General features: G+C 35.2%; 1 protein-coding gene across 7 annotated transcripts in view; it reads right to left on the bottom strand.

The window, feature by feature from the left end:
- Positions 1-23,419, bottom strand: part of SPATA17 (spermatogenesis associated 17) — a 204,147-nt gene that overhangs the window by 146,183 nt on the left and 34,545 nt on the right. For all 7 annotated transcript variants that reach the window (XM_082703007.1, XM_082703005.1, XM_082703002.1 and 4 more), the window contains one exon: positions 19,241-19,344. In XM_082703007.1, the coding sequence (XP_082559133.1) occupies positions 19,241-19,344 (104 nt within the window). The remainder of the gene's footprint in view (positions 1-19,240; positions 19,345-23,419) is intronic.

Raw genomic sequence — 23,419 nt, 5'->3', positions numbered from 1 at the left:
AGTAGGAAATAATATTGACCTCATAGGTTTGTTGTGAATACTGAAGGAGATGATGAGAATAAAGGGCTAAGCACAATACTTGGTATACAATAAGTGCTCAATACATGTTAGTGATTGATAATGTGTTTGACAATTGCTCTATTTGATTAAAAATAATGCCTAATCTTTTCTTTTCTTTTCTTTTTAAGATTTTATTTATTTATTTGACAGAAATCACAAGTAGGCAGAGGCAGGCAGAGAGAGAGGAGGAAGCAGGCTCCCTGCCAAGTAGAGTCTGATGTGGGGCTTGATCCCAGGCCCCTGGGATCATGACCTGAGCCGAAGGTGGAGGCTTTAACCCAGAGTCACCCAGGAGCCCCAATGCCTAATGTTTTCAATGGGAGTTTCACACTGAGATCTGCTAAAACTTTACATTCACTCTTTCACCTAACTCACATAAGCTCAGAGATTATAAAATGTGTGAACTGACCTTTCAGATAGTATCACAATATTACTGTAAATGTTTAATTATACACTTACTATAAAACATGAAACAATATATAAAGAAGTAGTATATATTTTAAGAGAATCAGATTTTATCATTATTGAAAATCTAATTTGGCTCCTCAAAATTTATAATATTTAACTTAATTAACAAATATTTACGTACTAAGAAAGAACATATGACCAATCTTCAAATAATTTATGCATTTATATACTTACTTATATACACATTTTTTTAATGAGTACTCTACATCAAAAATAAAAAATGGGAAAATTTTCAGTAGTATTATAAAGATAAAACTTCCACATCTTAATGAGAAATGAGAAAATACCATAATCAAGGGTTAAAATAAAACTACTTTAAATAAGAAAATAGTCATGTATATAAATAATAATTTAAAAAAAAGGCTTTGTAAGTGTAAAATAACTTAGGCTCCACATCTTGAACACAAGGTAAGATTTTAAAAAGTTAAGAAATGATACTTAAAGCATAAAATAATATCTAATACTGAGTGCTTATTAAAATAATTATGTATTGATTTCTAGGAAGATAGTGAATGTGTTCTTTTGCCTACAACCTATTTCCAAAGTCATAAATAAGAAGAAAAAGAAACAAAAATATAGGTGAAAACTAGGAATAGCCACAGTACCCATAATCAACTCAAGAGAGTAAGTAGGAATTGAATGAAAAAAGAATATTTAATTAAATTCATTTTCAATTAAATTTAGACCACAAATACAGGGTATTTTCCTTAATCACAAAGTCAGTATAGTATGTGGGAAATAACTGAACAAGTCTGAGGAATCTAGTATGAGCTCCAACCAAGAGGGATAAAGATAGGAATAACCAGATGCAGGACTAAAGGAGAGAAATTGCAGCCAAGTAATTTCTTTTTTTGTTGATCAGAGCTTCTGACTGAGTTGAGACCAGATGGCAAATCTGGGCTAGAGGAGAATGAGGAAAAGTAGCCTGAGAGCTGCTGAATAAAATAAACCCAGAAAAGAAAAGAGGCTCTGAGCAATGGAACTTCACATTGATCTTGCTTCATGAGATCAATATTCACAGTGACAGGAGGTCAATCAGGACTTGGAAGGACAGTGTCAAGAGCACAGTCTTCCATCGCTCCAGTTTACTCTCCACCCCGTTATCAGATTGTTGAATGACTGAATGAGAAAACAAACCAACAATACCTAGGTGAAGCACTAAAAAAAGTACAAGAATTCTGAAACCCAATTAAAAACTTCAGTAAAGTATAAAATTATTTTGTTCAAAACATATTGCTTTCCTATATGTAAAAATAATAATAACAGAGTGACTGGAAAAACTGTGGAGTGAAAGGGCCATAAGCTCCCCTTGTCCCACAGATACAATTAGATAACACTCATATCAGCGTAAATAAACCAGAAGATGACCTGAAGACTGGGACAAGAAACTCTACAACTAAAGGTAGAGTAAAGGACACATCAAAGGGGGTAGGAAGGGCAGAGATGCAGTGGCGAGCTAAACAAACTCCCCTTGGGAGGGAGGAAGCCACACACACAGAAAGGAGAGAGAAATAGACTATCACACCAGGGAACCTGCACAAAGAAGACAATCCCCATAAAAACCAGATTTGAAAGCAAGAGTTGCCTTTGTGAGTTCTTACAATTATTGGGACTGAAAGCCTGAAATATTAAAAATCAGCATGATGTAATGAGCACTGGGTATTATATAAGACTGATGGATCACTGACGTCTACCTCTGAAACTAAAAATACATTATATATTAATTAACTGAATTTAAATTTTAAAAAAGGCAAAACTTTAAAAACAAATAAAAATTTAAAAATGTAAAATTACAAAAATAAAAAAAAAAATCATTGGGCTGGGTTCTGAGAGAGCCTGGAGGCTGTTGGAAGCTGAGTCTCCACCCTTAAAGCACTAACACAGAAAAAAGAGCCCGACATACAGCTTAGAAGCATCAAGTTGGAAAACACCGAGGGCATATAAGAGGGAGAGTTACTTACTCAGAGCCTATCTGGGAAGGGAAAGGTTCTCAGGGTAACTCCTCCCTCCACAAACAAAGGAGCTGGCAGGCACCGGTTCCCTTGTCCCCCCACCCAGCATAAATACAGGGCCACCTGCTAGAACAAGCACAGCAGACAGTAATGATGTAACTTGCTTATACCAAACCCCATCCCCCTGGGCTTTACGGACCCTCCTCTTCCAGACAGAGCTTCTTCAGTCCCAGTGCTGCTGGTCCCCTCTCCCAGTAGACTACCACAAACTTTGCCAAAACCGTATCACCTGACCCACACATTTTGTGGGACCTTGGTCCTGGCAATTCCAGCAACAAGCCCCACAGAAGACCTATGCACCTGGTTAAAACTGTGTACCCCACCCATGTGTGCTGTGCAGGATCCAATGGCCCAGTCAGGTGGCATCTGCAGTGGCAGGTCTCACTTGGCAAGTGAACAAGTGGGCACCTTGTTAAGGCTGCACACCCTACCCAGGCCAGGAACCAAACACTGCCCACAACAGGCTGGGAGAGCCACTCTACACTACTGGACTGAAGGAAAAAGCAGCCAGACCACAAAACCAGGACACATGCAACATACATAAGAGAACCATCCCCCCCTAAGGTTTCCCCTAAGAAGACCCACCTGGTTTTGGTAAACATAGTACACTGTACTGCAAGGCACTAGAGGACCTCTTCTTCAGGTCACTACTCTTGAAAGCAGTACATATAGCTGACTTTCCAAACAGACTAAGAGTTAGATAAAATGAGAAGACATAGGAATATGTCCCAAATGAAAGACCAGGACAAAATTACAGCAAGAGACCCAAGGCAACAGATGTAAGTAATTTGCCTGATAGAGAATTTAAAGTAAAAATAGTTACTGGAATTGAGAAAAGAGTGGAGGACATAGTGAGACCCTTACCAAAAGATAAAAAGAAACCAATAAGAGATGAAGAATAAGAGATGAAATTAAAATGCACTAGATGGAATAAATAGCAGGCTAGAAAAGCAGAAGAATGAATTAATCAATCCATTTTAAATTAATAATCCATTTAATTAATAAATTAATTTTTCCATTACTCTGTACTCCATTTTTAATGGAGTACAGAGTAATGGAAAGTAATGAAGCTGGGAAAGTGACAAAGAAAAAAAATATGCAAAATGAGAATAGACTTAGGGAACTCATGACTCCATTAAGCCAATAACATTTGATTATAGGGATCTTAGAGGAAGAAGAGAAAGAAAGGGAGCAGAAAATTTATTGAAGAAATAATAGCCAAAAACTTCCCTAATCTAGGAAAGGAAACAGATACCCAGATCCAGGAGGCAAGCTATGGTAATCAAAACAGTATGGTACTGGCATCAGTGGGACAGAATAGAAAACCCAGAAATAAACCCACAATTACATGGTCAATTAACCTTCAGCAAAAGAGGCAAGAATATGCAACAGAAAAAAGACAGTCTCTTCAACAAATGCTGTTGGGAAAACTGTACAGCTACATGCGAAAGAATGAAATTGTACCACTTTCTTGCACCATACACAAAAATGAACTCAAAATGGATTAAGGACCTTAAATGTGAGACATGAAAACCATAAAAACCCTGCAAGAGAGCACAAGCAGCAACTTCTCTGACATTGTCCACAGCAACATCTTTCTATGTATGTCTCCTGAGGCAAGGGGAATAAAAATAACCTACATCAAAATAAAAAGCTTCTCTGCAATAAAGGAAGCAAACAACAAAAATTAAAAGGCAACCTACGGAATGGGAGAAGATATTTCAAATGGCATAATATCTGCAATAGGATTAGTATCCACAATATATAAAACCTACACCACCACTAAAAAAAAAAAAAAGCACAAAAAACCCCAATAATAATCCAATTAAAAAGGGCAGAAGACATGAACAGACATTTCTCCAATGAAGATATCCAGATGGCCAACAGACATGTGAGAAGATGCTCAATATCACTCGTCATCAGGAAAATGCAAATCAAAGCGACAATGACAGATCACCTTACACCTGTCAAAATAGTTAAAATCAAAAACTCAAAAAATAAGTGTTGACAAAGATGTGGAGGAAAAGGAACCCTCTTTGCACTGCTGGTGGGAATGTAAACTGGTGCAGCCACTGTGGGAGACAGTATGGACGTTCCCCAAAAAATTAAAAATAGAACTACCCTATGATCCCGTAATTGTACTATTGGGTATTTACCCAAAGAATATGAAAACACTAAGGGATACATGCACCTTATGTTTATAGCAACATAATTTACAACAGCCAAATTATGGAAGCAGCCAAGTATAAATCAACAGATGAATGAATAAAAAAGATGTGATACACCCACCACCCACACTCACTGGAATATTATACGGCCACAGAAAAGAAGGAAATCTTGTCATTTCCAATGACATGGATGGAGCTAGACTATTATGCTAAATGAAATAAGCCAGTCAGAGAAAGACAAATACCGTATGACTTCGCTCAGATGTGGAATTTAGGGGGGAAAAATAAGGAACAAAGGGGTAAAAAAAGAGAGAGAGAGAGATACAAACCGAAGAAGCAGGCCTTTTATTAAGAAAATAATGAAGTTTCACTAATGAATATTTTAAAAGACCCACATAAATGAAGAGATATCTTTCCTTCCTTGACAAGATGACTCGAATTATGAAAGTATTAATATACCCTACTCTATTCTACAAATTTAATTTAAATTGATTTCAAATCCCAATTTGATATTTTTTGAAACATGCCAAAATGATTTATAATTTAGTTGGAAGAAAATTAAGCTGAAGTAGCCATAGCATCTTCTGACAAACAAAAGTAAATTGCAGATACTTAAGCAAAGTAATATTATACAGGATTACAAAAAGAGAGATAAATCAGATGGCCATGGATAGTCAAGAGATACACCTGAGCACATGTGGGACTTAGTATGTGATTAAGATGACACTTAACAGTGAGAGAAAATTGAATTATTTAATAAATGCTACTGTAATAACTTGTTAGTCATTTAAAAAAATCTTAAACTCAATTTTAAATTTACTCCTCATATTAAATTGATTTCACTGGATTCAATATTAAAAGTTATAAAAGAAACCTTACAATATCAAAAGAAATATGGGTGATTATTTTTAAAGTCATGCAAAGAAGAAATCAAAAAAGAAATTACTGATGCCCTCAAGGCAAAAGCAGCTTTGATTTTAGACTTACATCTCTGAATACTCATCTTCTTTTATATTTTGGCTAATAAATTGTTTATTATGCTGATAGCTCTTTGATGCTTAGATATTGTTATGAGGGTGGTTGGTCTGAAGTAACTTAGCCATTATCAAGCAAGATAATATCCCAATTCTGATATTTGTCTTGGGCTCACATACCTGCCAAGGTCTTGTGGTTATCTACAGCTAAGTCCCTAAACTTCATAGCCACTGCTAATAAATTCATCAGTTTGAGATGCGAAACCAGTTGGGTTTTACAATACCCAAAGTTCCAAATTCTAAGACACTCAAAAAATACACACTGTACAGAGAGTAGTTCTCTTAGCTAAGCAGTACTACTTTCCAGCTCTGCTTGCAGAGTAGCTATATCTAGTCCAAGTTCATCTACTTCTCACAGAAACTTGCTGGAAGAGGCAACGTACACCAATATTGTGAAATCTACCCACTATTTCAATTAATACCAAGGCCTCAATTGTTAATGACTTCATATCACACGGTACATAGGACAGATGGGATCTGAAAAAATATTTAACACCACATAATAATGGTTTTTAATCTGACATGAAATTGCCTCCAATAGTCAAATTCCCATTTAGTTCTATTACTTTTAATACTTTATTTCACTGGGCATGACCAAGTCAAATGATACCACTACTGAAAGGAAGTCTAACAAGTTTTTTCTAGCCCCAGCAGCAGAAAATGCATTTATAAGAGATTTGTAATGGGTTTTAAGTGAGCCTGCTGATGCTATATGCCACTGAGATATGACTGATACAACTTGAAATAAATCAAAATTACAAAGAGGCTGTTTTGATTAAAAAAAAAATAAAAACAACAACAACAACAAAAAACTGAGTTCAAATATCCAGATATACCACTACTTAGCTGTGTGACCCAAGTTACTTAAAACCTGAGTTTTAGGTTTTCATCTTTAAGATATGATAATATATATCCCCAAAAGAGTTTTGTATAGATAACATACAAAACATCATGCACACAATAGATGCTTAGTAAATAGAATTTACTGTGATTAGTCTATTTATTGAGCTCATCATTGCTTATAATGTCTAAACCTGTTCATATAAATTTTAGCTTGATATTTATGACATTTATAATTATCACATAAAAGACTGATCTTCCTCTTATTGTTATCAAAAACACAGAATGCTACACCAAAAGAGAGAAATTTTTGAGGAGTCTATAATTAACTATTTCTTTTGTTTATGTTTTATAAGATTTAAGTTAACCACTCAGTTATAATGCTTTTTGTCTACATTGTGCATATATCTAAAGAGGAAGTTATCAAGCATGTGTCCAGTATTGATAGACTAGATATAATCCAGACTTTATTGCTTACATTAGTATTTTCCCATTTTAATTGACTTTAAAATGAAGTTAGTGAAACTTTTGAAGAAACCATATGTGACAGCACAAGAAAGATGAATACCAACACTACTCTATAGGTTTTTACTCTAGCAGTTCCTCCTTTGATTTTGGGGGCTGCACATATTACCAATCTGAGAAGACATGCTGATTTCCTTTGTGTTTCTATTTCTTCGTTAATTAAAGCACAATTAGAAATGTACTTCCTAGGGGCACCTGGGTGGCTCAGTCATTAAGCATCTGCCTTCAGCTCAGGTCATGATCTCAGGGTCTTGGGATCAAGCCCCACATCAGGCTCCCCACTCGGTGGGAAATCTGCTTCTCCCTCTCCTACTCCCCCTGCTTGTGTTCCCTCTCTCGCTGAGTCTCTCTATGTCAAATAAAGAAATAAAATGTTTTTAAAAAAAGAAAGAACTGTACTTCCTAGATAGTTTAATGTATTAAGTTTTTAACTCCAGAGAACTAGAAATCTATTTAGTACTGTGTTTCCCTGATATGCAATGTTAAGTGATTGCAATGCTCTTCAGTTTTGTCATTAGCTTAATGCCTCTGTTGACTCTGTATGGTTTTAAACCAGAGAAAGATTACTTAAAGACTATAATGGTGGTCAATTGAGCGTCCTCGATAACTATTATAAGGATGAGAGATAATGTTCAAATCTTTTGAATTGAGTTTCCTAGAAACTACATGAATATTCATAAAAATCACTCAACTTTTTTTTGCTTTTCCTTGAAAACAAATGCAAATAAGCAGACTACAAAGACAGCATTGAACACAAATACTGATACAAATATTTTGAAATAGCAAGCTGTTAGCTGTGAGTTCTAAATGATGGCCATCTTCATTGCAAACACTGATAGTTTAATAGGAAACGTGAGAAAGAGAACTTTAGAAACTAAGAATTTCTCAGAGTTCAGCTGGAAGTTATTCACATAAAAATATAAGGCAAATAAGAGAACGTCAGTTTTCAATATGCCAAGTTATGGGTATGGGTCAATGGATTTCAGAATAACCACAGAAATGAGGCACACAGCACAGTCCATGCAAATATGGCAGAGCTGCACAGGGATCTTGAAGGAACTAGATGCTGTTCTCTGACATGTGTTATCTCATCAGCACTATTCAGATCATAAAAAGTCAAAAAAGCATTTTAAAAGCTGTTCCTTCTGTGATTTAGTATTTTGGCAAGCATGTCAATGAATCTAAGAATTCATAAATCTAATATTAAATTTAGAATAATGGTCTTCTTAATGATAAATCCATTAGTCATTCTTCTCCAAAATTATGAAGGACCAATTTAGTGATCTGAGGAGATGCTGCCACCTGCAAAAACTTTTTTCTATCTATGGGAATGCAAGGCAGCCTTTATCTTTCAGGAATATATATTTTAATAATACATTTAGTATTAAAATATTTTTAAAATTTCATGACAGACTTAGAGAACTTTTAACTTTAGATTAATTAAAGGTTGTAAATATGTAATTATAATATATGCACATATACAAAATTCTTGATTTACATGGATTATCATATCCATCTTAGTTATAGTAAGTGATAATTTTTTTAAAGATTTTATTTTATTTATTTAACACAGAGAGAGATAGATCACAAGTAGGCAGAGAGGCGGGCAGAGGGGGAGGGAGAAGCAGGCTCCCTGCTGAGCAGAGAGCTCGAATTGTGGCTTGAACCTGAGATCATGACCTGAGCTGAAGGCAGAGGCTTAACCCACTGAGCCACCCAGGCAGCCCGGTAAGTGATAATTTTATACCATATACTTTTCTGTGAATCCCTTATGACCTAGATTAGTCTCATTTAAATTACCCTAGCACCTTTATGGAATTTGAAGTACTTTAAGTTTTGAGGTAAATAAATATATAGATTTATGTCTTTTAAACAAGTGATCCCAGATTTAAAGAGAATTAGAAATCTTCTAGTTTGTCATCAACTTCAGAAATCCTTTCTACACAAGTCCTGACATTGTAGATGAATCCTGTCAGATGTTTTATACTTCATAAGTCAGCCTATTACTGAATAGCTCTAATTACTAGAAATATGCTTTTCACATTGAACTAACTTGCCTCAATTTTTTTCCCTTTTTATAAATGCAGAACATAATGGTTCTTTAAAATCTGAAGACAGATGTCATGCCTTACTTTGAGCTTCTGTGTTCCAGTCTTGACCAACTCTTCATGATTTCTACATCTCTTATATTCCAGATTGTTTTCTGCTGGATATGGATTTTTTTTGTCAATGTTCACCGAAAATAGTGGCATCCAGAATTTAACTATGCAACAAATATAGTCTAGCTGAGAAACTTTAACTTCCTAAGATCTTTCTATCATTTTGTATTAGTTCTACATACACAGAAAGTAGGTAAGACATTGGAAAATGCACTATCCTTGACATCATAAGATGCAGAATCTCATCTCCATTCTACTATGATGTAGCAGTTTAACCATGAGGTACATATCTATAACAGCCACACACTTTTGCTTCTTTAGCACATATACATAGGGAATGCCAGCATTCACGCTTCAATTTCTTAGGTAAGGGATTAAGGTTGTGCTCTGAAGAAACTGAGAGAAAATACATGGGACTTAGAGTACAGTACCTTGTGGGTGTTGAGGGACATGAAATTTTCTCTTACCCTACACCCAACGGCAGTGACAGCATCTACTCCCTCAGTAGAGCAACAGAAGTTTCTCTGGAGAAACTAAATAGCCTAAAAGAAACTAAATAACCTCCACATACTGGCATCTGGGCATTGACTAGCAAAAGGTATCAGCTCCCTGACTTACCACCTTAAAAACAATGAAACCTACCAGTGAACAAAATCTTCAATTTATGTACACATTGAAATTGGTGTTTCAATTTTTCACATTCATGTATAAATGAACACACACATACACACACCAGTTCTATAAGGGTAGATTCTAGTATAATGAGAAAATGCAAACAGTCAACTTAAAGGGAAAAAAAAAAACACTGTGGAGGAAATTCAGAACACAGAGACGGAATAAAACTTAAACTCTAAACTTTCATTACCAATGCTGATTATTTTTCATTTGCTACCCCCAATTCATTCTACATACTTCTGTGACCCGTGACCTGCACTGTGACCAAAAAGGCTAAGCCCTACCAACTCTATCATTTAGGCTAGTTTTCAGCTGGATTTAATCTAACAGAAGACTGAAGTTTAGGAGGAAGAAATTGAGGGTATTTTTACCTCATTTCCCTCTCCCCTCTGATGCCACACACCTCTGGAAATAGCTGCATTCCTCTACAAGTACAGATCACGGCCAGAGGTGGAGGTTGTAAACTTCCCCTTGGCTCTCACTATAACCATTAATGCTATTTCTTTGCCTTAACACTTTGACGCTGACAGTAGCAACATCCTACTGTTGCCAGTCTCTGTTGCTAAAACATCCTTTGCTGCACCCTTAACCCTGCACATTATCTCTGATCTCATCCTTTCATTGAACTTTCTTTATTCAAAAAACAAACTCTGAGGTGGGTTCTGCTTCCTGCCAAGACCCTAACTGCTCTGGTACTTTTAGAGAAATATGATAAAGTTCATTAACAAAATAGTAACTGAATGATATAAAAGAAGAAATTATCCAAATGGTAGAAATATTTAATGAAAGTTAAAAATTATTGCTGAAATAAAAATTTTAGTAGGGTAGAAAGGAAGTCTCTCACAAATATACAAAGGACAAATGCCCAAGGGGAAGGGAATGGGGGCAGAAAGGTTTAAGAGACTTAGCATATTACTTCTGGAGGTCCAACATCCAACCAATAAGAACCATGTGAAGAAAGAATAGAAGGAAATAAAAGTGAAGAATTATTTTGGAAATAATATAAGAAAATATCTTAGAAATAAAGGATACATTGACTGCTCAAACAATGGAGGCAAAATACTTACATAAGTCCTAATTCTGAAAAATTTCAAAAGTTCCAGAAGAAAAAACTCAAAACAATCTGTAATGCCTATAAAAATGAACCAGTGCATCCACCAACTTGATCATACCAATGTCACACCTTCCTCAGCCAGTGATTGAGAATGGGAAGTGGAGGTACTACGGCAGGATAATGCTGGCAAGACAGCAGACTCTTCCAAAGGGTAACTGGCTTGAAGAGAGCCCATCAGTCTTTCTTGAAAATGTACTGCAGTCCCAATCTCTTCCCAATCTTCTTTCTCTCTTTCTTTTCGTAGGTGTCAGACTTATATTGTGGACTAAAGGTCTTCCCCCACCTTTGCCTGCTGCTTCTCTCGATTGCACTTCTTACAGATCTAATTCCATCTTAGTATTTGCTTTTGGTACACTTGAACTAACAAATGTTGAAAAAAAAAATAGATCATTTTCAAAGGAAGAAGAAAGAGACAAGTAAGCAGTTAGCAATTTTGAATGCTGGAAAACAACAGGGCAGTGTCTTCAAAACTCTTGAGGGCAAATGATCTGCGACTGAGAATGTTTTACCCAGACAAGCTACTAATCAAGTTTTGAGGATAGAATAAGACATATTTAAAAGCAAGTAAAAACTCTCGAAACTGCCTTCCATGTACGTTATGATAGCAGTTGCTCCAGAAAAACAAGAAAATAAATCATAAAAAGAGAACACAGGTCCACAAAACAGTGAGTTCAGCCCAAGAGAAAGAAGAGATGTCTTCTCAAGAAATCTCCATCATATCAAAAGAAAATGCAGTCTGTCTGGAGCAGGATGATAGGTCAAAGAGGACAAGCTCCAGAGGAAAAGGGGACTTACTAGATTTCCTGATAGGATAGAGTACTGGGAAAAATCAATGATAGATATAATTTGCAGATAGGGCAAGACGAAAATATAAGGAAAATAGAAATTAATTTAAAAAATGGAATAAGGTAAATATATTCATCCTGCATTAATTTCCTTTGTAAGGAACTCTGCTTCTATAATCATGATAATGTAAACACTGATACCGATTTCTCTGAAAATAGATGGAAGTGGAGATGGGAAGAATATGAGTTAAACCCTCATCTACCATATGTGAAAGTAATGTAAAAGATCCTAAGATGTAAAATCAGACAGTATTAGATAAGCATATAATTTAGAAACATTTGGTATAAAAAGAAATAGCTAAAAGAAAAAAATGGTCACCACTAGGGACATAATAAGGGTATGGCAAAGCAATTCTTTTATCTATTATAAACATTTGGTAAAAAGTAATATATATATAAATATGCCTGTATTCTGTTAACATATATTCCTTTTCACTATTTTTTAAAACAATTTATTTATTTATTTGAGGGACAGACAGAGAGACAGAGCCAGGTGAGAAGAGCAGGGGGAGAAGGACAAGAGGACTCCTTGCTGAGCATGGAGCCCAACGCAGGGCTCCCTCTCAGGGTCATGAGACGGAAAGCCCACTGTTGGGCTCCATGTTGGGTGTGAAACCTGTTTAGGATTCACTCTCTCCCCCCTCCCCTCATGATATAAATAAATAAATAAATAAATAAATAAATAACTTCTGGATTTAAAAAAAAATATGTTTGTGTATTCATTACTGCATTTTTCCCAACTTTGTTCTATGTTCCATTCTTTGCTTTTCCTTCCAGTTCTCTGAAAGAAAATTTTTAGCCATGGTTTAATGTCACAAAAATACTGATGATTTTTTTTTTTAAGATTTTATTTGGGGGGCGCCTGGGTGGCTCAGTGGGTTAAGCCTCTGCCTTCGGCTCAGGTCATGATCTCAGGTCCTGGGATCGAGCCCCGCATCGGGCTTTCTGCTCAGTGGGGAGCCTGCTTCCTCCTCTCTCTCTGCCTGCCTCTCTGCCTACCTGTGATCTCTGTCTGTCAAATGAATAAAATCTTTAAAAAAAAAAAAAAAGATTTTATTTGGGGTGCCTGGGTGGCTCAGTTCATTAGGTGACTGCCTACAGCTCAGGTCACGATCCAAGAGTCCTGGGATTGAGTCTTGCATCGGGCTCCCAGCTCAGTGGGGAATCTGCTTCTCCCCCTGACTCTCCCCCTTCTCATGCTCTTTCTCTCATTCTTTCTCTCTCAAATAAATAAAATCTTTAAAAAAACAAAAAATACATTTCACTTATTTATTTGAGAGAAAGAGAGACAGAGTACAAGTGGAGCAGGAGAAGGAGAGGCAGGCAGGAGAAGCAGAATCCCCCCTGAGCAGGGTCCCTTTTGCTGGGCTTAATCCTGAGACTCCAGGATCATGACCTGAACCTAAGGCAGACTGCTTAACCAGCTGAGCCACCCAGGCACCCCCAAAATACTGATGATTTAGATTATACTCAGCAATTAATGTTTCTACAAATTCTTCTAAAATACACAAGGTAACTCATGAAATTTTATGTTTGTTTACTTTGAATTAAAAATAGCCCCATAAAACTGAATGTTATTCTTATAACATCATAGGAAAGTATACCTACAAATATTAGCTCTTATTCCTTGATAGTAATAACTGTTATTTGTTGAGTATCAATTATATGCCCAGTGCTTCACATACTCCATGCCTCACAAATATTCTGCAAAGTAAATACTGTTCTGATGCACAGATGAAGAAACCCAATTTCTGTAAGATTAAATAACTAGTTCAAGTTCACACAATTAGAAAATGGCAGAACCATGACTCGTCCACATCAATCTCATTTCAAAGTCAATGTTCCTAGCTATTCATGTCTTACACTTGTTAAATTAAAGCTTTCATGAAGTACCCAGGAGAAACGGAAACATGTTTCCACATAAAAACTTGTCTATAAATGTCCACAGCATCATTACTCATAATAGCCAAAAAGTGGTAACAACTCAAATGTCCATCAAATGATAAACAGGTAAATAATATGTGGTTTATCCATAGAATGAAATATTAATTAGCAAGGAAAAGGAGTATAGTACTCTTATATACTACAGCATGAATGAACTGGGAAAACAAAGGGCCAAACATCAGTCACAAAAACCACATTGTAAGATTCAATTTCTATGAAATGTACACAACAGGCAAGCCTGTAGAAATAAAAAATAGATTAGTGGTTGCCAATAGCCGAGCAGGCTGGGAAGAATGGGAGTGGGTCACTACTAAGGACATACGGTTTCTATTTAAGGTAATGAAAATGTTTTAGATTGATTGTGGTGGTGGCTGCACAACTTTGTGAATATATCAACCACTATAGATTAGTGTACTTTAAATGGATGACCATATGGTATATGAATTCTATCTCAATAAAGTTGTTACAATAAAATAAAACAAATATATCTTTTAAAAAAAATCTCTCATGATACATGAAAAGATAGGTAAAGAAAAATATCCATAATAGCCAAACCATGTTATACAAAATCAACATGCTGGAAAACTCCAATTCACTTTTTTTTAAATTAATTTATTTATTTTCAGAAAAACAGTATTCATTATTTTTTCACCACACCCAGTGCTCCATGCAATCCGTGCCCTCTATAATACCCACCACCTGGTACCCCAACCTCCCACCCCCCCCGCCACTTCAAACCCCTCAGATTGTTTTTCAGAGTCCATAGTCTCTCATGATTCACCTCCCCTTCTAATTTACCCCAACTCTCTTCTCCTCTCTAACACCCCTTGTCCTCCATGATATTTGTTATGCTCCACAATTCACTTTGATGAATGACAAATTTACATTCAAAACAGCACTATTGTTTGTAAGGTATTAACAACCAAAAAATATAATGAAGCATTAAACTTGGGGGAATATATTACTTCCAGCTTAAATTTCTGTCAAAAAAGTCAGTTTTCTGCACTTCAAGCTAATAATGTTTTATTAATGCTACCAATCTATAACTCTGTAGCTAATTTTTAATTTCATTATATAATTTTCTTATTCATAACCTGGGGCAGTTTTTGCAGATCAGGCTAGATATTATACTTGTCTACCAAGTGCAAACTCAGCCTCAAATTAATCAATTCCATTTATCTTTGTGATAGGTCCACTCTTGGTTATAAAAATATATTCTTATATAATTATATGTAATTTCTTTTACTATTAACTATATAATAAACTATTTCCATTAATAAAAGAACAGATAAAATAAAGACCAATGTTGTCTGGTATCCTACATAATTCAAATCAAACATATTGTGATATAGAACGTACTTTGCTAACTTTTTGTACTGAAAATTATTTTACCCTGTCCAAAGGCAGAAGAATGCACTAGATCTTATATTGTCTCTTTGAAACTCAGAAACTATACATTTAATCCCTGCTGGTATAAGTAATCAGGATACATCATAATTGTTTGATACAACGTTTGAAACAGAATCTTGAAAAAACAGCACCTAAAAATATTTCCATAAGTAAATGTGAAGTAACTTTTATCCAAGACAAAACGCTTAAAAGCAACGCGTTTATTGAACAAATTCTATACGCATGTCAGTGAGTGTTGAAACTATCTTGCAAGATGGCTACCAGTAATTCCCACTGTAATATTCATCCTTCATGTAATTCCCTTGCTTTAAGTGTAGGATGGACCCAGTTTCTTGCTTCAAATGAACAGAATGTAGCAAAAGAGAAGAAATGTCCCTTTTGACATTAGGTTATCAAAAGAATGTGGTTTCCATCCTTATGTTTTCTTATGTCCCCTTTTCACTTACTCATTTCCATGTTGTAAGCTGCCCTACAGGGAAGCCTACTTGGCAAGAAACCAAGGGACTCAAGTGCAACAGCCAGAATAATGGAGACCTGCATCAGTGAGGCTTCTTCCCCAGCTGAGCTTTCACATAAGACCGCAGCTATGGCTGACCGCAGGACTGTAAACTCCCGAGAGACCTTACCCTAGGCACGAAGCACCTCCCAGATTCTTGGCTGACAAAGTGATGAGCTAATAACTGTGTACTGTTTTAAGGTGCTTCTAGTAGATTAGAGTCCTGATTCCAATGATTCCCAAAGAAAAACAGAATAAAGAAATGTGAAGAAATAATCCAAACAAATGTGTTATATATGTTCTTCTATGAGAAGGAAAATAACACTATCTCAGTAAAATTATGACTCTAAAGATGCTTTTAATAATCACTAGACTATTTAAAAATAAATATTATGAAAAATACAATCAAATGTGCATGCCAAAGCACAAATGTAATCATGCCCGTTGCTCTTCTTAAAAGAGAAGTCTACCCCAATGTTCTTTAACATGGTCTAAAATGCTCTGTTATGATATGTTTCCTACTACACTGCCTGGATTTATCTTTAATTCAACCTTCTATCATCTTCCTTGCATCAACCTCAGTGAGATTTCCTGGGCTAATGTCCTAATTTCTGCACAACCTTCATGGCTCAGCTTCGCAGCCTCTGAGAAACGTCCCTAATCTCAGACTCCCACTCTTACTCTGACTAACACCTATCTTTGCCTTAGATGTTCTGCTTCTGTGTTTCCTCTATAGTACTCCGTAGCACGCTTTCATTGCATTTATAAAACTGCATATGCAACAGAAAGGAAAACAGACTGTGATTTGTATTAGAAAGTAAACTACATATTTCCAATTTTGAGATAGTGGAATAGATATGTCTCTACCCCTTCTTCTCTTAAACTTCCATACAATAAAAAAGGCAATAAGAAAATAAAAGGAAACCCTATCGTTGGTAAAATTAGAAACACTCACAAGTAATATATGAAGAAGGGCCACCAAGAATAGTTAAAATTCAACCAGGATTAAAGATGTCATGGAGACAAGATATCTTAAGATGCACATCTCAGAGAGAGGTGCATAATTCATAAAAATAGCTGGCATACTTAGGGAAAAACAACAATGCCCTCCTTGGTCAGAAGAATATTGTAGAGCAAAACTTGACTGTGGCAGACTTCCTGAACTACACCACCAGACTGGCAGGGGACATAGAACTAAATGAGGAAATGCACAGGAATGCTATCTTTGTTATAGATCTACAAGAGGAGAGTGTAAAAGCAGTAAGAACAATAAAAGCTAAACCTGTTCACATACATAGAGACATACACGTTATCTGTAAGGCTATATTTTGAGCCAAGAAGGCCTCCTAACACTTCCAGAGCACTACTTTGGCCCTTCCTCATCACTGTCTTTTTACAACACCCAATTCCAAAACTCTAGAAAATTTTCCAATTCCAAAACCCTAGACATTTCTTCAAAGTGGTTAAATGTCTTTCAGCATGCTAATGAGAGGACTGGTGCATGCTCATGGGGCTGGCTACCAGGAGAGCCAATCATGTGATTAGAAGGTTGGGACTCTAACCTCCACCTCAATTCACTTCCAACATACCTGAAGGGGAGAGAGGCTGGAAGCTGAGGTAATCACTAATGGTCAAAGATTTAATCAATCATACCTAACTAAGGAAGCCTCCATAAAACCCCCTGAGCTTAAGAGAATTCAGATGGAGACGCTAGGAGGATGGCCTGACCGCCCCATCTCCTTCTGCACTATGCGTCTCTTCCACCTGGCTGTTTCTGAGTTGTACCCTTTTGTAATAAGGCAGTAATCTAGTAAATAAGCTGTATTCCTGAGTTCTTGAGCAGTTCTAGCAAACAACTGATCTTGAGGAGGAGATCCTAGGAATCTCTGAGTCAGCCTTTCACATACTTGTCTCTTTGAGAACCTTCCACTACCAGTGATGGGCTAGGGTGAAGTAAGAGAGGCCTTTCCAGTGTACAATTTAAGAATGCCCTTTTGGGGTTGTAAAAGTGCAGGGTTGGCACCTGCCTGGCCCTGCCAGTAAACACCTCTTCAACTTTTGTGCCTTAAGAGCCTCATTTATCTCACCTTAGTCCTTGCCCTGCTCAAATTCCCTTTTTTGCATATTCTGCTAGCTCTTTCCTCTAGATGAGCTCAAGCCTGGCATTCGCAGAAAGCCAGCCCATCTCCAGGACTTTGGATTTCTTAAGGAAGAAATTAAATAGCAATCCCCTGGCATCCACATTTCTGAGTTTTCCAGCTTCCCCAACTGACAAAATCCTGCTGCAACCCTTCCAGACCTTTATTTTGGTTTCCAAAGAAATCAACCTTACAAATACCCGACATTTAATCTCCAAAGACCAGATCCTATGTACACATCACATATGTACACATATGTACACATATGACCTATCATATATGTACACATATGTGGGAAATTTAAAAGTTAGAAAAATCAGTTTTCAGATATTTCTTATAGTATATGTAACTTTAGGGTCTCAGGCAAAAATTTTATTTTAATAATTTATTGTGCAATTTTTAGTTCAAAGTATTTTAAGAGTAAAATAAGATAAGGTATGTGGGGAAAACACTAAAATGACTACACTGGGATGCCTGGGTGGCTCAGTTGGTTAAGCAGCTGCCTTCGGCTCAAGTCATGATCCCAGCGTCCTGGGATCGAGTCCCACATCGGGCTCCTTGCTCAGCAGGGAGCCTGCTTCTCCCTCTGCCTCTGCCGGCCACTCTGTCTGCCTGTGCTCGCTCGCTCTCCCTCTTTCTCTCTCTGACAAATAAATAAAAATCTTAAAATAAAATAAAATAAAATAAAATGACTACATAAACGGCAACTGTTACTATTTCTTTTTTTATATAAACATATTAAAAGCATATGGTCACTTATATGTTATTAGAACAGGCTTGTAACAAAAGGGAAGTTATGTGAAAACTTACACACAGAGCTTTGGTAAAGTTGACTGAAGAGTGTTACAATAGCTTTACTTTACATAAATCTACAGAAGACACCACCCTATGATCTAAATCCAGGTGCTTCTATGTATTCAAAGAAAAAATAAGCTGATAGTAAATAGTCCATTTTAATTATGTTCCGTAATATTTTCTCCTTTGAGAGGCAAGTTCTTACTATTGATCATATTTCTCAAAATGCATCTGAGGCTTATCATACTTTAAATCTTCATCTATGGAATCATTTTACAGATAAATCCATCTCAAAATGAGATAATGCTGACCAAAACTACTTTGCATAGAATCGGAGAGGCCTACTGAACACACAAATAATCTCATTTATAGTAAAAAATACAATATATTTAAAAATATGACAACAATAAATTTTAAGGTAAACAATCCTCTATCTCTATCTTACCAATAAATTTCTATCTAAAATATCACTGAGTTCTAATAGGTATTCCTAAGTATGGTAATGATCAACATCTATAACATAACCTTTTTGAAATTGTCACTAGTAGAATACTCACCTAATTGCATCGTTGGTCTCTGAAACAGCTCTCAGGTACTCCTTCAAATAAAAATAATTAAAGCAATACTTCCGAATCCTATAGCCTCGCCATCGCCTTTGAATCTATTGAAGTAAATAAAAAGATATAATATGCCAGTGAGCATTTTTAGTGAAAACATTAACAGTTCTTCAAAATTCAGGCAGTGATGGATGATAACTCACATCAAATAAAGTCTTAGGCTTTCCAACTAATATGACAGTATAGATAGGTGCAAATGTATTGTACTCAGATTTATTATAAAATATTATAAAGATAAAACATACTTAAAGGTTATTAGATTTTTAAAAATTTATAATTTTTCACAAACACTAAATGTGAAATTAACTACAGAAAAAATAAAAATTTGCTTTATCAATCTCTACCACTTCCACTTCCTTCCCGAACCAATTTTTTATTTTTCATAAACCACTGACTTGAAGATTATATTTGGTCTCATTAAAATCAATTTTCAAATGGGCTTTTAAAATTTGGTGGTTTCAAAATCTTTAAACAAAATGTTGTCTTATATCTTCATCATGACATTTTAGTACTTAACAATAAAAAAGCTAACAAGTATTGTTTTATTATGTGTAAGGCACTATTCTAAGAGTTTTGCACATATTAACCTTTATTTTTTTAATTTTTTAAAGATTTTATTTATTTATTTGACAGACAGAGATCACAAGCAGGCAGAGAGGCAGGCAGAGAGAAAGGGGGAAACAGACTCCCCGCTGAGCAGAGAGCCCAATGCGGGGCTCGATCCCAGAACACTGGGATCATGACCTGAGCCGAAGGCAGAGGCTTTAACCCACTGAGCCTGTATTAATCTTTCGAATACTCCTATGAGAAATATTCTTATCATCTTATTTACAGATGAGAAAACTGCTAAAAAGAGAAATTTCCTTATAATTATATAGCCATTCGTGATGAATTCAGGAATTACATTAGGACTTCAGTGACCATCTTCTAAGCCATTAAAATACAGAACTGGGAATACAGTGAAATGCAATTTTCAATGGACAAACATTTCTGTTGAAAGCACCTATATTTTTTTAGATGGGAGGAGTATGGGGGGGTCTCAAAGAACAAACTTATGTGGGTTACTTCATGCCTTATTATGCTCTAGTAGTCTTGAGAAATCAATCTCTTTCCATTTTATCTTTGCTAATATAATCTCTATTAGAAAACTCAAAACAAAAACATAGTAATGCCTAGATTTTACTTTTGTGGAAAACAACAACAACAAAAAAAACATAACTTCTTTAAAGAAGTAAAGGAAGACAAAACAGCAAAAGATGAAAAAAATATTAACCTCACATGAAGATTTAACTTCATTCCCTAAAATTTTATGGCAGTGTACATGTATTTTTGGATATGAAGTCCTTCCAATGTTTTTTTAGAGTTAGCTAAGCTAGGAATACACACCTTCTCTAAACATTTTTTTTAAATAGCAAAGGGTGATTAATATAGACACTCTTCATTTGTCCATTGTGCTTTATCCCAAAAGCCAATTCTTTTTACACTAGATACGTTGAGCCTAAAATTTTTTATAACTTGAATGCTGGATCTGTAAGAAAATACAGGGAAAATGCTTTACTTGTATTCTCCCACATTTTACCGTATTTTAAAGCATGACCATTTAAAAGGTATTTTACAATCTGAGATACAGAATGTGAAAATTCTGAAGAACTGTTTTAGTTAATCTTCCACTATGAGAATGACAAAAATCACTGGAGATATGCAAAATAGCTTGTAAGAACAATGAAATCAGAGATAATTCTAGAAAGTAATACCAAGTAAAAAAGCATGGTAGTGTAACAATGTTATAAAATGAATCTTTCCAAATATTTTTCAAATGATCTTTAGAAATTCATTAAATAAGAAAAATTTTTTTTCTAAAGGTGTATACTCATTTTAGAAACTATTTCCTCCTATTCGACCAAACTGTATTAAAGATGACAAAGAAAGATGAGGAACTAATACAAACCACTTTCCTAATGAAAAGAATAATCAGTTGGAATATGTGTATGTATATAAATCATACATGCAAATAAGTGGATATTTTCCTGGCTCATCTAATTTAATCATTAGAGTATCATTTTGAGGTAGAGATTATTATTAGTCTCATTGATAGAAGAGGACACTGATATTTAGGTTAAATCATTGCTTTTGGTCATAGAGTTGGTGGAATGACTTCAAATATTATACCATACTTCTACTGCATGTACAGTCATACAATAAAAGAAGAGAACACTTTCAGACAAAGTATGTACAGAAAATTCATCATCAGCAATAGAAGTGATTTAGGAAGAATGGGAAAATATCAGCATATCAAATAGTATTAAGGTAGGAACTACTTGTAACTTGAAAACATCATTAAAATCTAAATAAAACAGGATTCAATGAGCCAGAAAACATAAGAGATGCATGCTGGAGTACTGAGAAGGAAAAAGGAAAGATGCTGACTCATGATTAGGTCACATTAGAGTGGTGTGTATGCCCATTCTGAGAAAAGAAGTCTGAAAGGACAAAACTGAAATTGAATCCATGTGGACAGGAAGGACACCTAAAGAAGCAGCACAAACCATTCCACAGAGTACATAATTGGTGTGCTCTCCAGGGGATCTTCTAATATCCGAACTCCATAGACATCTACCCAAAGGCAGGCTAATAGTCCTTTTCAAGACAAATCCTTTTATTCAGACTGGTATTAAACTGGGTATTAAGGCACATACTAAGCAAATGATGGTTAAAGTAACAAAACTCACCCACATTAATAATATTGATTGATAATCAATCTATCTCTAAGTGGTTTTGCTAGAGGTGAGTAGTTAAAAGAAGAAAGAATCTGGGTGTTTGACCAAGTGAAGATGCTACCATCCAGTGAAGTGAAGAAGGATCTAAAATTTATTGAGCTCATGAATGTGTCAGATATACATTAACCGCTTTAATTCTCAAGATAATCTTAAAGTATGTGTATGTGTTTCTTCATTAAAGATACAATTTTCCTATGCTATAAGGAGTCCAGTTTATCCAATCCCTAACTGATATAAGATAGAATACAGTGGAGATTCTACTATACTTTCTCTTATAAGAACAAATGACATCTTCAATTTTGCCTAAATTTCCTGTTGATATTCCAGTATAGTGAATCAACTTTCAATTAAAAAAAAAAAGTTCTTTCAAGAGGCAAGATGACTTTTCAATAACATTTCTTCTTAATTTCAAGGTGAATGGGTTATGACTTAAAAAAAAAAAAAGTCTAGTATTCATGTCCTTCAAAGTAATTAGCAACTTTCAGAAGTGATTGGTATAAAACAATTATTGTCATTGATCAGCTCTGAATAGATAATTTTAAACAAAGTCATTGTGTGCTCAGCAGATTACAGCTTGTTAACGGGCAAGTTCTAAATGACCTCTTAAGCTAGTCAAATCAATGATGCATATTCCTCATTAAGTAACATCAAAATGTAAGTGGTCTTATAAATAATGTTTATTTTAAGCACTAAAACAAATGGCAAAACCTTGATATACCAAAAGCCATCTGTTCATAGAAAAGATTTCCCCTCGATTGGTTTACATTTATTCCTCAAAATTCATAGTAACATTACTGTTATCAAAAGAAAAAAAAAGTCTTCTCACCTAAAATTAAAATGAAGACATGAAAAACAAAATTTCTATTAACTGATAATGACCTACCTACTATCAATGGTCGAAATGTATTTGAGAGCATACAAACAGAATCTTACTCATAACTATGCTCTTATTTATTAGAATGCTCAACATTCTAGATTATACAGTAAGCATACAAAAGTAGGTTTACTAAGTTTTCAAAGGTATTTAAAAAACAGTAACACCAAAATTTCATACTAGGTATCACTGAATTATGATGTCAAAAACATACATATAAATGGAAATCTTAACCAGATATTTCTAACTAACATAAGGTTCTGGATAATCATTCCATATGCAATTTCTTCCCTTCAATATTGTTTCCCCACTCTACCTGACTTAATCCCTTTCACTACAAATTTATTTAATTATTTCACAATGTTACTGGTACTACAAGTAGTAGGAAGGGAGAAGAAACATTCTTTTGCATGGTGATAGAAAATTTAAATATCCATCCATCATTAGGCAAAAGCTTGGGGTGGTCTA

The sequence above is a fragment of the Mustela nivalis genome (assembly GCF_964662115.1).
Source record: "Mustela nivalis genome assembly, chromosome: 16".
Taxonomy (NCBI): Eukaryota; Metazoa; Chordata; class Mammalia; order Carnivora; family Mustelidae; genus Mustela; species Mustela nivalis.
The sequence above is the reverse complement of the archived record's forward strand: the minus strand, read 5'-3'. Positions and strand labels throughout refer to the sequence as shown.